Genomic DNA, 17,153 nt, shown 5'->3' on the forward strand with positions numbered 1-17,153 from the left:
CTCCCAACATCCTTCAGGACTAAGGACTATGGTTATACATTTTTTTTATGCTTAAAGGTTATGGTTATTTAATATTTATATACAAATACTACACACATAATGATGCTATTGTTTTATTAAAAATATTTATTTTTAAATAGCTTGTTCAGTTAATTGCTACATTATAGAAGAAATTAACATCGAAAAATAATTTAATACAAAAGCATGAACCACACGGTAAAAACAAGTTAAGTAATGAAAGATGTGTTGAGCGGTAACAATGTTTCTAAGTAATAAATATAGAACCTAGGCAATATTTCATTGTTAAATCCTAATAAAATAGGTTTCTTGGTAAATAAGGAGTAGTTTTTTATACAAGTACATTTATAAGATATTACTATTATAGGAGCAATGATGTATTAAATTAAAAATGAACAAGTATTAGTAAAAATGGTTTACCATTGGTAATTTAACAAATATAAAAATTAAATTGCAGCAGTTCAATAGAAGAGTTGGTACAGAAAAATAATTAAAAATACCAAAATTTATAAATAATTCTTTATTTAACTTTGATTGGCCCCTTATTATACAATATTTTAAAGGTTAAATGTTATTTAACTTAACTAATTCATCACTTAGATAGTTAGAAATAATAAAAACAAAAACGATGTGATATGTGAATTGAAAATATAGCCTAAAATGTAGCTTAACGGGCCACAGAGGCCCAATGCTGCCATCATGAGATGGCAGCGTTCTAAACCTAATAGATTGTTAATTTAATTTAAAAAAAATAACCAATTCAAAATCTGTCCTATAATTTAACTCGTGAGTGCAATAATAAATATGTATTTTATATTCAAATGTATTCACACTAAAACGAGTGAATTTTATAAGGACAATACTAATAATAAAATTAATAATAATAATCAACAACTAATTAACAATAGAATAAAATTCAAACAAATTCTTAAACAAAATTAAAACTATGGTATAATTATTAATTATATTGCGTTTTATAACTAAATCAATTTGGCACATTAATTTAATATAACATGTATATCACTATATGTTTTAATGGCTATGCACATAATGAAAAAGTTTTTTGTAATTATGCTCGTAATCAAATGGGAAATTATAATTTAATTTTTTAGCAATAAGGTAGACGCCTCCTAGAGCAACAGTTTTATCCAACACTACTAAAGTGAATTCCTGGACTATCAGTCTATTCGATTTGTTGTATTCGAGTTGAGATATGAATCCTTCTTTGAGCAACGACCAGCTTTTCCACACTGAGCCAACACATACAACATGTAATCCACCATTTTCCTTAAGTAATAACTGTTGTAAACAAGAATTAAAAAATGTATATTATTTTGTGCATAATTTATACTGTATATAATTTTACATTTTACCATCTAAAAGCTTTTTACACCCTTTAAAAGATAATTAAATATATATGAATAAATATTATATTTAATAACACTAACTTTATGAGCACTCGGATAAAGCGATTGCACCAATTTAGCAAGTTCCTTCCCAGCTTCCCCAAAAAGCCACTGACTTAACTTATCTCCGGTATTTGCCAAGTCTGCTAATGTTTTACATAAACTAGCTATTCTGGACTTTTCCATTTTTTCACCATAAAATTCACCCAATAAATCAAGTCTAAAATTATAAATCAAATGAATTAATAATTTGTAATTGATTATAACATGTCATATAATTAAAATAGTTATTACTTATTAGTTTATAAATAACATACAGTTAAAGGACAATATAAATTATTAATTTTATTCGTCTAAAAAATATAGTGTAAACAATTTTTTTTTTTAATATAGAATTTATAAATTTTTTATTATTATTAAATATTACATTTTACATACACTGTTTCAATTTTCAAATGTTCTTTGATAGCTTTCCAGACTTTATCGATTGAGTAACCATTTGGTGCATAGTTAAAATCTTCTATGTGATCTAAACATATTTTTATACTTTTGTGCGCTATCCAATATGCTAAAACATTAATATAAACATTTAATTAGATTAACGAACCACTTGGATTAAATTAAAATGTTAAATTATAATAATTGATAATATATTAGTGAATAGTATTTACCAAATATTATTATATATTTTAGTTATGTAATAAAACTGAAATACTTATGTAGGATAAGGCAAAATAAAAAGGTCAATCATACAGTATTATTAGCATTTTGTGTTTTTTTATAACAAAATAACTATTGTATTCTTACCACTTCCTTCATCTCCTAGTAGATGACCATAGCCTCCACATCTTTTTATTGAAGAATCTGGATTCATTAAAAGACTATTAGAACCTGTGCCGGAAATAATAACAGCTCCACCTGTAATATTTAAACATAAATAAACACGTATCATACTATATCAATATATGAAGACCACAAGGAAAGACCATGTCAACTTGATTTTTTAAAATTTTTCAGAAAATAAATTTTTGTGTTAAAAACGCTATACATTTTATTCAAAATTCACATAATTATTTGTGAGAGGAAAGGGGAACACAGTGATAGCTAGATTTGGTTAAAAATAATTTTCCATACCATTGTAAAAACCACGGAATATCAACACGTTTTTTGCTTGTTTGGGAATTCTATATCAATTATTTTGAGAGCCTTAAATATATTTTCCCCCTCTTTTGAGTTTACCATTGTGACGGTCACCCATCAATCTTTAACCAACCATTATTAACTCATTTCATGAAAAAAATTGAGTTAAACCATTTTTCCCTATGTAATATAAAAAATTTTGATTTATACAAACACAGAGTATATAGTATACAAATATAATTAAAGTGTTAATACTTGTAAAATTAATAGCCATGAAAACAAATTACGGATCAAATAAAAATTATTTTTACCAGATTCACAAGCAAGTGCAATTGGAGCTAAAGTGTCACTAACTATGGTAACATCATTGGTAAGTTCAGGATAGAGCTCCTTTAATTGGGTTTCAATGGTTTTACAAAATACAGCATCTTCACAGCCACTCAAACTAAGGCCCTACAGAATAAAACATCAATATATTTACTATTTTTTTTTTTAATTAAGCTGTAAAATCAGTGGTGCAGTCGTTACCAACGCTTTCATAGCACTTTTACCCTTTAGACTACACCACTGATTACAGTACATCTAAATAAATAATGTACTAACCAATCCGTTAAGCTTGATATTATTGTTGAGATCAGCTTTGGAGAGAGCTTCTTTGATTAAGTCATTAACTCGAGACAAACATGGTTTAATTCCCAGTATCTATAATATACATTATACATTATATTATTATTATTATGATAAACAATTAAAAATAATAATAACACTGACTAAATATGTGAAGAAATATAATTATCAATAACAATGCTAAGTATCAAATGTAAGACTTAAAAAATATTTATAATTATTGAGCTTATAATATTCTCAATAGTTTATACTTATGCACTTGACCTCATTGAGTATATAATTGAGGCCAATATCTTATCAAATAAAATAAAAAATTAAGGTACCTAATTCATTTATAAGATAATAACACATGATACTTTTCTAGCGTTTCTACGCCCTAGCCGTGGTGCAAATCTCGGTCGCTGACCATTTCTCTAGCTGGGCGGGCAACCATCTAGATAGAGAAATGGTGCGTAAAGCAATGGAAAACCACCGCACCATACCCATTTCCCCAGGATGGCAACTCTTGTCTTTTGTAGCCCAAGAGTTGTCCAAACCTGTAAAATATAGTTAGGTAGAAAATTGTATAATATAGGTACTCTGTTCGAACATTAGATAAAATTAAAAATATCAATATTTAATTATTTAATTATGACAAAATACAAAAGGTATGAGTGTACTGACTGTTTGATAGCCTTGAACAGATAAATAAGTAAATTTAATTCCTATTAATATTTTTAAAAATTAATTGACAATTAAGTATGAAGTACAACAATATTTGTTTACACTATCAGAAAATATATCTTTTATAAATTATTTTAAAATACACTATAGGTCATACTGGATAAAGTTAATATAACTTTTTAAGTCTTAGAGAATTTAGATTCAGCTACTGTAAATTATTTAGTTGTTCAATGTATTTACTTTATTATTGTAAATTACTTTTTATGTTGATGTAATAACATACTTACTCATTTAACATTTTAATAATAATACATTAATATAAAAATAATGAATTTATCTGATATTTAAACATTTATTTGCCATTTACACAAACCATTATTTATAATTTTATATAAAAACCTAATCTTGGTCAACAGTCAGGCTGTAATGAACCTAGCATAAAAATAATTTTTTATAATTTATAACATATTTTACTATGATAACTATAAATAATTTTTTAAATATTTCTATCTAATAATTTTATGCTAGGTTTTAAAAATAATTATGTTTATAAGTTATAATTACTTTTATTTACAATTCATGAAACTAATTATGATTATAGTCAATGTGTAAACATATTAAATATTGCTTTTAACGCATAATAACTAGAATAGGTAGTAGAATAAATAGATTGTATATTTGGTGACCACTCAATAACTATACAAATTTAAATGGTCTATTAAATGTAATATGAAATTAAACACAACAATGGATAAAATATAAAAATGCTAGACAATTTCCATACTCAATCAATAAATAAGATGTATATACAAATTTAAAAAATACTCAATGAAGTTGAATCTCAAGTGTACTCTCTGGGATTATTATATATATAATTTGTAACTTTTTAATTTTTTATAGAATAAAGAAAATAAATTCAGAAAAAAAAAGAATATAAATAACTTACCCAGGGATTTGTACCATCTCCTTTGATCTCGGCTAAAATATCACCATTGCCGTTAGTGATGACGACAGTCGATACTGAAGCTCCACTATGTAGAAATAACAACAATAACATAAGATACGATTGGCTAATTTGGTGAAACAAAAAACAACACTTACCCTTCAATACCTCCAAAAAACGTATCGCTCATTTTTGAGTTTCTGTAGGTTTTTTAAAACGGCCAAACGATATTAATATGCGGTATAGACGAATTATTATGTTTAACGACAATACTCAGCAAACTGGTTTGGCCGTCGAGTACCTGTTTAACAATAAGTCGTATTATTATTATTATTATTATTATTGAATTGCAGTTACATTATTTATTGATGCGATACCTTATAATTGCGGTTATAATAGGTATATGCACAGCATCGACTTACTTGGGATTTTATTTTTAATTTACGACGCGTTTTGTTTGAAATTCTTTATAGTAAAATATTATTATGTATGTATATATAAATATGTTTCTTCTCTATACTATTAAATATACTGCACGTGAAAATAAAAACGTGATAAGGACATACACAAACGTACACGTCGACGGCCAAGAAATTAGTATTTGGAATCCAAGTCGGACCAGACGAGACAGTCGTTTACTGTATTATAATACCGAATACCGATTGACGCCCGACGGGTACATGTATATCACACGCGACAGTTCACTGTACAAGCATACAGCACACACTATTTGCTGGTAACAGCAACCAACAGCCAACAGACTGCAGAGGCGGTTTTGAACTTTGAATTGATAAGAAACACGTTTTGTCAGAGTTATCAGTGTGGAAATTCGCGGGTCCGGCTGACTGTATAGTGTATAGAGCCGGCTGCTGCAGCGGTTGTGGACACTGGACTGTACTACCGACTACGCACAAAGTTTTGATCTATTTATATTGTAATATGTATACGTAAATACTATAGTCTATAATAGGTATATAAAGATTATGTATATCGTACACAATTAATAATACTCATATATAAGTATAATATGCGAGTACGTACTCCGCGGTTTTTCAAAATTATGGCTATTTTTTCGCGCACGCTTAACGATTTGCTTTTGCATATATTGTATTGACATTCTGGTTTCTGATTTCGTTACACATACTTGCTACACATGAAATGCATACATTCTTCTTTGTTTAGTCTTAATTATCATCCACGTGCTTCACATACCAATTGAATTTATACAAAGAGCGCAATCATAATATATTATTAACTATTATTACCTTTATTTGGTTTTAGCCAGGACAATGAATTATTATACAACCACGCGGACAGTGCGGTAATTTTCGTATTGTTTTTTAATGTATTCCGTTTTCTCGGTCAAAACCGAAATCATTCAATTACGACACATTGTAAAATAATTATTACCTATACGCGTTTAAACCGTGTACGTCCTTTTTATCATTACAATATTATATTTTATTATCAACTCTTTTTTAAACAAATATACTAACTTTATTCACATTATACACACACATTAGTCATTACGCATATAACATTTAACTCAGATTTAGGCAGCAGGTAATACAGCCCCGACAGCTGGCAATTAGTGTTGTTGACTGTTATACTCAGTATATCAGTGACGTAGGTTTGGTATTTAGGAATATAGCGAGAAGATAGGTGCGCTCCTCCCTCTCTCATCACTGATTGAATTTCAAATTACAAGTTGTGTGGAATGTGTTATTATTTCTTAAACCAAAATAAAAAAACATTTAATAAAATACTTTCTCTTCATCTTAAAATATCAAACTTTCAAACGTACCTATCACACATTATTACACTAAATTCTCAAAAATGTTAAAGGTAATCGTGAATCGACTACCAGTGTATGAATTCTACTCTCCGTTGGTCAACTTAAAATATAAAATATAATTGTTGGTATATATATTAAATAATACATTATTAGTCAGTAAATAACTTAAGTAATTGATATACCTACCTATAAAATAAAACTGAAATGTTATTAAGTGTTTAAGATAAATTATTTTATTCAATTCCATTGATAACATTTTTTATTTAATGTACAACTCAACCCACATTCGTACAGTACCTCTAATTACCAAAATGATTTAACTATTAATCAATAATGTCGATTTGTTACCACGTTTATATGCAGTCGCTAATGCGCACTAACTTAATACGCATTAATTAACTTGAGTTAATGTGCATTAGTGTTCTGGTTTATTATGTATACGGGTGCATTTCGAAAATTAAGATTTTGGATGTTCTAATATGGGTCAAAGTTCATTAGATATGACAAATCAAATTAACTTTATAAAGCGCATTAAGGTAACACGCATTAAAGGGTGCGTTTGTATGCACCTAACTGCCGAATTAACTTAATCCGTATTAATTTAATGCCTCAAATTTTGAGACTGCATATACGTGGTATATGTACATTTTTTCGCAAAAAAATTTAAAAGTTTACCCCTTCTCCATCACAATTGAGACAAATTTTACAACTTCAAATTACGGTACGTTATAACATTTTTAAAAATATTAAAATTATTTCCAAATTGGTAAAGTATATTTTTTAAATATACCTTGACAAACCAAACAAATATCAAAACCCCTTCCCCCAGAAGTCAGAAGGAGTGAAAACTTTTCTTTATTTCACTTATTTGAGCGTAGTTTTGGTACTGAAGGGCCTAAATTTAGACTGAAGGTAGATCTAGAGTGGGGCTATAATATATGTAGTTGAAAAAAAAATCTGTAGTCAAATTATTTTTTTTATTAAGGAAAAACCAATTATATAATAGTTTTCAAATCATTCGCACTTAACTTCCTCAATATTTTAGTTCTTTTTTTATTTTATTTACTCTATTATTTAATTCTGGTGATCTCTTTTTTAGTATAAAATAAAAGTAATTTTATTATTTTTTCTATTTTTACATAACATTTAATTTTAAAGTTTAACGATCTGATATGCTAAAACATTTTACATCTTACATCCAACTATCCATGAACGAGACGATATTGAACGTTTCCTGTTTGTTTTACTCTTTATCTTGACTAAATAAGTATCATTGTAGTTATTAATCTACAGCGTACATGTCTATGTGTAACGTACTTATGTATCGTTTCCAAAATAATTTATGTTTCTGTGTCAAATGTAATGTTAGTTTAATTCATGACATTACAAATAAAGATACTCAAGTTTAGATAGTTGCAAAATAATTTAAATTAAGTGTGTACCCCATTCACATTAAAGCCGTCTATAAATTAATGAACACAACGGAAACGCGCTTTTGTGTTCATTAATTTATAGTGTAGTAATGGTTTTAATGTAAATTGTATAGATTTATTTTTTTAGAGAATTGTGTGTAAACACTTATTGCGTCTAATAATAATATTGTAAATATTACTATAGTCATTTGCATATATTCAGTATCTACCTACCTACGACTTAATGTAAATTAAATTATAATCATGTAGGTTTATAGGTCAATATTCTTTTAAAAAAACCGCGTACAAATATTTGATTAAATGTATCTACACAATAAATAAGTGTATTAGTTATTACCCGATAGTTTATATCTTACATGTGCCTAAAACGATAAACTAATTATAATAAAAAGGTACGTTTGAATTATAAATAATTAAAAAATGTCTATATTTATTATTATTATAGGTGGGTTTAACTATATTCAGGACATTCGCAGAATAAAATATTACTTAGAGTGAATTAGTTCGAATTAGTTGAGACTAGACTCTTCCGAGTCATATTCTTGTACGCAGTTTGCTGAGTATACTGTGGTTGAATAATATGAACTATAAATATGAGTAAAAATAAGACGAATATTAGACACATTTTATATATTTTTTCGTTTCTGAACTATATTATGATGCGTACAACATAAAAAAGAATTGTTTAAAACTAGATAACGGCCAGTCATTGATTTAAGTGGAAGTTTGAATACCTTTATTTTTGTTAAAGACTTATTACCTAGGGTACCTTATACCTATAATATATTGGAGGACGAGTGGCTGAGTGGGTAAAAGATAGTTCAATGTCGCCGGTTCGACACTCATCTACAGTGGCGTATATGGGGAGAGTTTTGGGGGTTCATCAAATTTGTGGTTGGTACGGCACATGTGCGAATTAATTTAATCAAAGTTAATTTATAATATTCATTATATCTATTCTTATTTTATACCCCCCCCCCCCCGAAATTATATTCTATATACGCCACTGCTCGTCTATGGGTGGTCTCTCTCTTTAGGCAGGCAGATGTCTAGACTATAGAGAAAGAGAGACTACTGCCATAGGCGGAACAAGAGTTTTACATTTGATGTGCCATTTCATTTATGACCTTTTTTTGTGGTCAGTTTTTTGTATAAACAAATGTTAAACACTATGCATTTTTGCTAAACTTAAATATAAATTTGTCCATATTTCTTTATTAAAAATTTAAAAAAAAACTACAAAAATAAAATAAATATATATTAAAAATATGCTATATAAATTGGTACCTATTTATAAAAATTAAAATGAATAATATTTATTATTTGCTTTATAACGGTTGTAAAAAGTGTCATTATATACAATTTTATAATATTTCATATCATTCATCGGAAGAAGACAAATATATACCCTTTACTTATTTTAACCCCGTTTTCTGAAACAATTTCAGTTAAAACAAATTTATCAATAAACAAATTAAAAGAGCTAATATTGTCTATTGGCACAGTGGTTAAAACTTAAACATCTACCCTATTCCATATTCTACATAATTGCTGTATGGTATAACTTAAATGTATTACTTGTCGGCTGTCAATTAGTTCTGTTTGTACTCTATGAAAGTCGAAGTAAAAGTAGAGGCTTATAAAAGAGCTTATATATATATATATATATATATATATATATATATACATGAGTGACGGGTTATTGAAAACCGTTAGCAAAAACACTCGAAATGTATTGCTAAAAAAAAGTAAGGCCTCATTTGGTGACACGTCATAAGTCATAACAATAATTTTCTTAGGAAACATTTATTTTTCTGCCTGCTGCTTGGTAACGGCAGACGAAAATAGAAATAATTATATACCTATGTAGGTGTTCATATTATATAAGAAAAAAATACATATACCACTTCTTATTTATTAAAACAGTGATGGTTTATTTTTGTAATCGGTTACCCAACCACAGGGCCCTTAGAAGTGATATTATTTACAAACATTTTAAAATACAGTAATTTAAAATCTCAGGGTTTCAGGAATAATAATCAAATATTTAAAATTATATTATTTAGCATTTTTTTTTATATTAAGGTGCCTTGGAACGCCCGGCACACCTTAATATAAAAAAAATGCTAAATAATATAATTTTAAATATTTGATTATTATTCCTGAAACCCTAAGATTTTAAATGCCTTGGAACGCCCGGCACATCCCGTAGTTCCGCCTATGCCTAGTCTACTGCCATCCTCATTACAGGCGACTGAACTAGACCTTAAAACAATCTACTCTCGGTATTAAAAGCCATACGCATACATAGAAGTTACAGTTTACTTAAGCCTTACAGCTAAAATTATAAAACATGAAACATGCTTTAGCCTGCTGGCTCCTGAATAGTGATTATTTCTATTTTCTGATCTATAATGTTCTTGTGATTTATGACGATAGTATAGTCTTAATGATATGTTCTGACCAAAACGTTCGACGCGCTACTTTTGTAACGCTTTTTCGTGTCGCTATTTTGTAGTGTTTTTTTGTGTCGTTTTCGAGCTGGGAGGCCAAGGCTAAAGCATATTCCATGCTAATAGGTAATCACATAAAATAATTGTACGCCGGCCACACTTTATCTAAGTGTGACCAAAAGTCACGCGCCTGATTAAGTGCAATATAAACCTATTCAGATTTCAAATTCATAATTATGAAGACAACATTTAAAAAGAAAGATTTTTCTACCAATTTTTCCACTTAACTATATTTTTAGGGTCAAAGAATCATTAGTTACAAATAATTTGTTTCCGAGAATTTCTCTGTTGACTGTTCATTAGACTTAACTGGCACAGTTAATTTCATGTTAATGTCCACCATAATTTTAATACTAAATGCATGAACTATGAAACATATTTGCCAAAATAGGATTTGATAACCTTCATGAATAATACAAACTATCAGTATACTATGACCGGATTAATATAAACATTAACATATTTTGTTTATTATGATATAACTAATTAATTACGTATAGGTATTTTTTAAAAAACGCAAACAGAATAATAAATATAATATGTAAATGTATACAAAGTGTGTGTGTAATAAATTTTGTTTAAAATTTATTGGATCTGTATTTTCTGTACAGTTTTAAAGCTTATATCTTATCTGAATATAGGCTTTTTTTATATTTATATTCAGACAAACAAATTATATACTACGATGTATACACGTACTCTTCAAATAGTTTCGAACACTTTTCTTCTGTCTGTATAGGTATGGTGGCTTTAAAATTAAATGATTTTAATCTTTTCTTAATCCTACTTTTATTAAAACACACGTTAAATTAATCTGGGATATGTTAGAGAGGTAGGTAATTAGTTAAATTGCGATTAAAGAATTCTCGATTATCTAAATTTATTGAAAAAAATAATAATAATAGTATAATCACTTTTATTACCATTCATTTTTTTGCGCTTTAGTTTAAACAATATTACGTTGCAAAATATGTAATAAAGATGTACGTATATACCTATTATAAGTTATAGTAAACATAAACTGTTTACGTATACATGTACACTAAATATTTTCGGAGACTGGTATTGAATAAATTCAGTGGTGTGCTCAGGCATTTGTATGGAGGGGGAATGTCATAAACCAGTACAACGAAAATGTATTATTTTTAAATCTTTATAATAATAACAAAAAATCGTTTTTACATTATTAGTTTAAATCTTTAGACTGTTACATAAAACGCTCACTTCAATCAACTAATATAATATTTTATATATTATTAAAGTTATGACATTTGATTAAAAAATTAAACCATTCTTAGGATTTAACCTGGTAATATTTAAAAACACAATTGAATGACTTAAAATTTAAATAATTTACAATAAATATTTATACATTTATTGTACTGCAGGGGTAAAACCAATTAATCTCTATCAATTAACAATTTATATAATACAATCGGTTATGAATAATTAGGCATGGTTAAATTTGTATATAAATTTTATCCTGATCACTTTATTGAAACGTTATTTCGAATATTATTTTAATTATACTTAAATAAAAGGAATAATTGTTTTAAATATTGCTTAAATAAAGTGCGTGTATTAATATTAACATCTAAGTTGTACAACAAAACAAAACAACAACAGTAGGCAAATCGAGTTAAAAAAAAAAAACTTTTAAATCATGTCCAAAAGGTAAGCTAAAAGAGCCAAACCATGTAGATTTATATTTTTAACATTTTACTGTCTTTAACACAGTAATGAAACTAATTGGCAAAATATTTTTTGGGAAAGAGGCGGGGAAAAGGATTAAAAGAGGCGTACTTCATTAATCAACAATGTTTTATTTGGAAATAAATAAAAAAATGTTTTGTCTATAATTACTATCATAAAAACAAACTAAAATTTAGTTAAAAAAGTTTAATAAAATTAATTGAAATATTTTACAATTTTATAGTTTTAACTTTATTTTGATTATTTTGTAAGTCGTATGACGTATATAGAATACACATAGACGTAAAAGCTCTAGATTCGAAATTATTGACCAGCTTACGAAGAATAGACATGTAAATAACATTATAACATTAAAAATATGATGCACGAGCTCATAAAGTGTACCATATATACGTAGTGCAGTTTAACCTTTTAAAAAAAATAAATAAATAGTATTAATTAGCTTCGTAAATAAATTCGATTACAGTAAATTATAATAAACAAAATAGAGTTATTGATTACACTAGTTGTGTAATATATTATACAACTATATATAAATCATATACGTTTAATTAATAGCGCACAACTATTTCGTTTCGTAACTAATCCATATTTTCAACGAATACTGAAGTATATTGAATTACATAATTGCATCTGCAACATTGCATTACTGTTTCGTTTTCAATATTATTATTTACTATCGTATCTACTCTGATTTTGTTCATATTTCTACAAATAGTCTTAGCGCTGTATTTGTGATTAGTTTAAATAGAAATGGACAAAATTTAAATACTTTTTGTACTCGAACTACGAATAAAACAAAGAAAACCTTGAGAGAGATGTGAGTTATTGGCTAAGTAGGGGTTTATGGCAGCTGGTCAAAGTTTATAATCGTTCCCCTGTAAAATCACTGAAATCGACTTACACACTTATTCACAGTTGTTACAGATATAATAATATATATTATTATTATTATTATATTATATATTATAATAGGAATATTATTTTATAGGATAATTTATAAATATATATGTATAATTGATTCCTATAAAATCCTATTTCAGGAACATAAATAGATACAAATTAAATAATATACATTACATTTCAAGGGTTTATATGTTTACAATGAACGATATTTACTGATCTACATACATATTAATTACTTTGTGAAATATATTCAACTAAGAATTAAGAAATAATGTAATTAAAATTGTCATTCATTGAATAAGGCAAACAGTGGATAACGTACTGCTTTCTTGTTTGTTATTTGACATCATAGTTCGATATTGATTGGTCGTCGTTTCGATTTCGGCTCGAACAGGCTTCACTAAATTTTGCTCCAAATCAAATTTCGTTAATTTGAGTCCAAGACATTCAGCCGCAATTTGCTGCCAAGTGTTTGTGATCTGAAACCAGTAAGTCGTCCAACCGTTAGTGATTTTTTTTTAAGTATATATTTTAATGTAAACAAACGATTGTATTTTACATTTTCTCCAGTACGAGCCGATACCGATTGTGTAATCCCTACTTTGAACTCTTTCGAAAATAATATTTGCTTTTCTTCAGCGACGGTTCGCTTGTGTTCTAAGTCACCTTAACCAACATTAAACATGGTATACAAGTTTGAATCGCATTAAAAAAAAATTAATATCAAAGGGTTGTTAAAAAATTAAGAAAGAGTGATTTAGATTCGACGCGGTCACGAGTTTGCGCTTAGTAATAATTTTAAGTGATTTTTTTCAGGGAAGTCATATTATATCAGTGACGCAACTGTTAAATCGTGGGTTTTAAATTTAAAAGTACCATGTAATTGTGGATTACTTACTAATCAAGAATAAATATGACTTCAGGTAAATGTATTATAAGTTTAGAGGTCACAAATATTATTCAAGTTTTATTATTTTATTAAAAAACTTTTTTTGTATGTAAACATAATATGGTAAAGGACAGATAAATCAACGTATTTTTGTTCGAAAACAGCTCATTCTAATTTTAACCGTACTCTGAAACGTGTAATCTTGCTAGATGTATCGATCAAAGTACATTTTAAATTTTGTTTTTAGTATTATGAATTTTAAACATCATTAAAAAACTTTAAAAATTAAAATTTTTCACATAGAGATTATTAATTACTAAAACTAATTTCAAAATAGTTCCACGATCGATAACTTGTAAATGTAATGAAGAATTAAAAACTCGTTTTTTAAAACTTTAAGAGAAGTATTTTTAGGAACGTGCGATGTGAAGTAGAAACACATATTTTTGTACAGGAATTACGCCTTAAAAAATTAATTAATTAATTAAATATCAAAATAGATATCTCTTTGCTGTTTTATATTATATGGGTTTATAAATCTCAACTTAATGTTAAGTTTTATTAGACAAATTAGGTGTAGAGGCCTTTTATTTCACTTGTCAATTAATAAACGTATTATTTTTTACCACAGGGTGATTACCACTAAGACGTAAATTAGTTTTAGGTTACGCCTTATAGATAAAATTAATTAATTTACAAAAAACTATGGTTATTGAATGATAAATGACCATACAAATTATAGTTTATCGCGGAACAGATACTTGAGCCTGAATACCTAAAAGGTACTCGTTCCTTGTTAGAAACATTGAAATGTTTAATGTAGTGTATATTTCATTATTTGATCTACAAATGATAATCATCACGTGTATATTATTTTTACTAAATAGGTATTAGTAGAGACTAGAGAGCCCAAGGTATTACTTGTGTGTTTTAATCATACGGGACTCTTTTTTTTTTTAACTATCGATCACAATTTGTAGATACTTGTATATGTTAATAGATAATACTAGTGTAATAAATATAACTTCTTGAGCCTCGAATCTTACATATTTTAAGTTATACACTACACACAATAACAAAGAAGTTAGTTTCAAAGATTAAACATATCGTTTAACGACTAGAAAATCCTTCTTACCAATCTAATACCATATATCCATAAATCCATTAAGTTGTTAATACTTATTAATGTTTATTGATTATGCATATTTTGTTTAAACAAAACTTCTTAATTTCTTAAAAATCATTTTTTATAACAGTTTACATTAGTTTGACTCAACATTTAAGTATAGTATAGCTTATAATCATTTTAGTATTGTTAAAATATACCTACTTTCATTAATTAAACTGATGAGAACGAATATTAATACATTCGATTAATAGGATCAAATAGGTAATACATTTTCGAATATAGGCAATTTGTAGTCGTCCAAACTTTGCATACTATCACGTCAACTTCGTTTACTACCAAGTACCAACATCTATTCTTACTCAATTTTTTACCCATTTTGTTAATATCTATTATATGCAATGTAAATCGTGTCATATAATTTACACTAGAGATTACACTCTATAGTTTATACGATTAAAACAACTAAGGAAAGAAGATGAAAGTGGGACAAGTTTGTTCAATATATTATGTTTCACTGATAGCGGAAGGTTAATGATAGTATTGAAATTTAAATAAAAAACTATTTAAGAAGGTACTTACACTTGTTTGCGATTAACACCATTTTCGGTTGGTTTTCGTAGTGAGCTTTGGCCGTTCGGTCGTGCCACGATGATAATGCTGAAAACGAACCACTATCAGTTGTATCAAATACCAGTACTATTGCCTATTAAAAAAATAATTAATTAATTCTCATTATTTTCTGTTTACTAATAGTATCATATTTTTTTAGAAATTATTGAAATAAATAAAAAACGTTTTTTAGTGATCTAGTTTAAACGTTATTATAGCTATTTAACGTGAATAATATGATATTACATTTGCATTGAACAAGTATTTGTCCAATAGTTCATTAGAAGAACCGCTTGTATCCCAAATATTAATTCGAACGTTACGGCCTTGAATTTGAGTTCGCTTTAAGTAAAATTCGATACCAATTGTTGGAATGTATTGCCTTGTAAAATCATCGTGACAGTACCTAGAGACGATGCAACTCTAAAGAAAACATTTAATATTTAAGTGTAATTATTCGTCCATACATAATATTTAAGTGTAATTATGCGTACATAATATTTTATAGATACACGTTTATTGTTATATATTTATAGAATTATTTTATACAAATAATCACCTTTCCTGAATTAGGCTCACCCAAAATAACAATTTTTATTACTTCTTCAATCGCTGAATTATGATTATTTGTTTCGGTCATTTTAATAAAATGTTATAATGACAAAACAAAAATATTTTTACTGAGGTTTGTTTTGTCCTTAAATGCGGTTGGTTTCCATAGTTTCTATTTCAATACCATTATTAGGGTAGCTAGTAAAGAAAAGGGGTGTTTACTACCTACTACTGACTACTATCACACGTGTTTTATGGTTACTTTATAGTATAATAAATAATATTGTTTCTGCAAATGTTGTATTTACAATGTATAAAGAGCGTGTATATTTTTATTTTGGTAGCATTGAGTAAAAATTAAGCTAAACAAGTACTCCGTTACTATTACTTGATAGACAAAATAATATACAGCCCTGATAATAGTGTTGCATAACTATAGTTTAATTTGTATTTTAATAAGTTATCGTCGCTTAAGAAGCAACACTGTTTTATTTAAAATTTCGCGGGGAATCGACTGGTGACCTCAGATTTACGATAACTTCAATATTTTAAAATTTTATACAAGAATACATAGAAAATCTATGTATTCTTTACTCATTAAGTATTTAAAAATAATTGCATTTTAGTAACTAATAAAACGGTAACATAAACACATTTAATGGGTTGCATATGTATGTATTTTTTCTACCAAACGTTTGGATTTAATTCCGACAAAATTAGATTTTTATTTGAACTTCCATTATTTATAACTGGATATTTTTTGTAATACATCTTATTAGAAGACTTGTTAAATAATCGTCTTGTTGTTAAATTGTCT

General features: G+C 27.2%; 2 protein-coding genes across 3 annotated transcripts; both read right to left on the bottom strand.

The window, feature by feature from the left end:
• Nucleotides 1-523: 523 nt before the first annotated feature.
• LOC126838878 (N-acetyl-D-glucosamine kinase) lies at nt 524-5,689 on the bottom strand. Of its 2 annotated transcripts, none has more exons than XM_050573649.1 (9): nt 5,220-5,689; nt 4,956-5,098; nt 4,801-4,885; nt 3,168-3,266; nt 2,876-3,017; nt 2,232-2,342; nt 1,863-1,992; nt 1,467-1,644; nt 524-1,317 (listed from the first exon to the last, which is right to left on the bottom strand). In XM_050573649.1, the coding sequence occupies exons 2-9, from the start codon at nt 4,985-4,987 to the stop codon at nt 1,051-1,053; spliced, it is 1,044 nt and encodes a 347-aa protein (XP_050429606.1). In that variant the 5' UTR covers nt 4,988-5,098; nt 5,220-5,689; the 3' UTR covers nt 524-1,050. The 2 variants fall into 2 exon arrangements, with proteins under 2 accessions (XP_050429606.1, XP_050429608.1); XM_050573651.1 differs by having other exon boundaries at nt 5,175-5,689.
• Nucleotides 5,690-13,341: 7,652 nt separating this feature from the next.
• Nucleotides 13,342-16,530, bottom strand: LOC126839405 (ras-related protein Rab-28-like). Its single transcript, XM_050574727.1, has 5 exons — nt 16,344-16,530; nt 16,031-16,207; nt 15,755-15,878; nt 13,717-13,823; nt 13,342-13,636 (listed from the first exon to the last, which is right to left on the bottom strand). Exons 1-5 carry the CDS (start codon nt 16,422-16,424, stop codon nt 13,448-13,450), a joined length of 678 nt encoding a protein of 225 aa, XP_050430684.1. The 5' UTR covers nt 16,425-16,530; the 3' UTR covers nt 13,342-13,447.
• Nucleotides 16,531-17,153: the final 623 nt, after the last annotated feature.

This window comes from Adelges cooleyi, unplaced genomic scaffold (genome assembly GCF_023614345.1).
Source record: "Adelges cooleyi isolate 19-005CV unplaced genomic scaffold, UGA_ACOO_1.1 ACOO_flye_CR_arks_rails_tigmint_CR_PRNA_30, whole genome shotgun sequence".
Lineage (NCBI taxonomy): Eukaryota > Metazoa > Arthropoda > Insecta > Hemiptera > Adelgidae > Adelges > Adelges cooleyi.

Bases quoted from the DNA above. Each gene is read 5' to 3' on its own strand.
- LOC126838878 (XM_050573649.1), bottom strand. From the start codon at position 4,987: ATGAGCGATACGTTTTTTGGAGGTATTGAAGG. The intron at 2,343-2,875 runs GTAAAAATAATT...TAAATATTACAG, and splicing joins TGCACTTGCTTGTGAATCTG to GTGGAGCTGTTATTATTTCC. The intron at 1,645-1,862 runs GTATGTAAAATG...TTATAATTTTAG, and splicing joins CATTTGAAAATTGAAACAGT to ACTTGATTTATTGGGTGAAT.
- LOC126839405 (XM_050574727.1), bottom strand. From the start codon at position 16,424: ATGACCGAAACAAATAATCATAATTCAGCGATTGAAGAAGTAATAAAA. The intron at 15,879-16,030 runs GTAATATCATAT...TTTTTTTAATAG, and splicing joins AATACTTGTTCAATGCAAAT to GCAATAGTACTGGTATTTGA. The intron at 13,637-13,716 runs GTAAAATACAAT...TACTGGTTTCAG, and splicing joins CGGCTCGTACTGGAGAAAAT to ATCACAAACACTTGGCAGCA.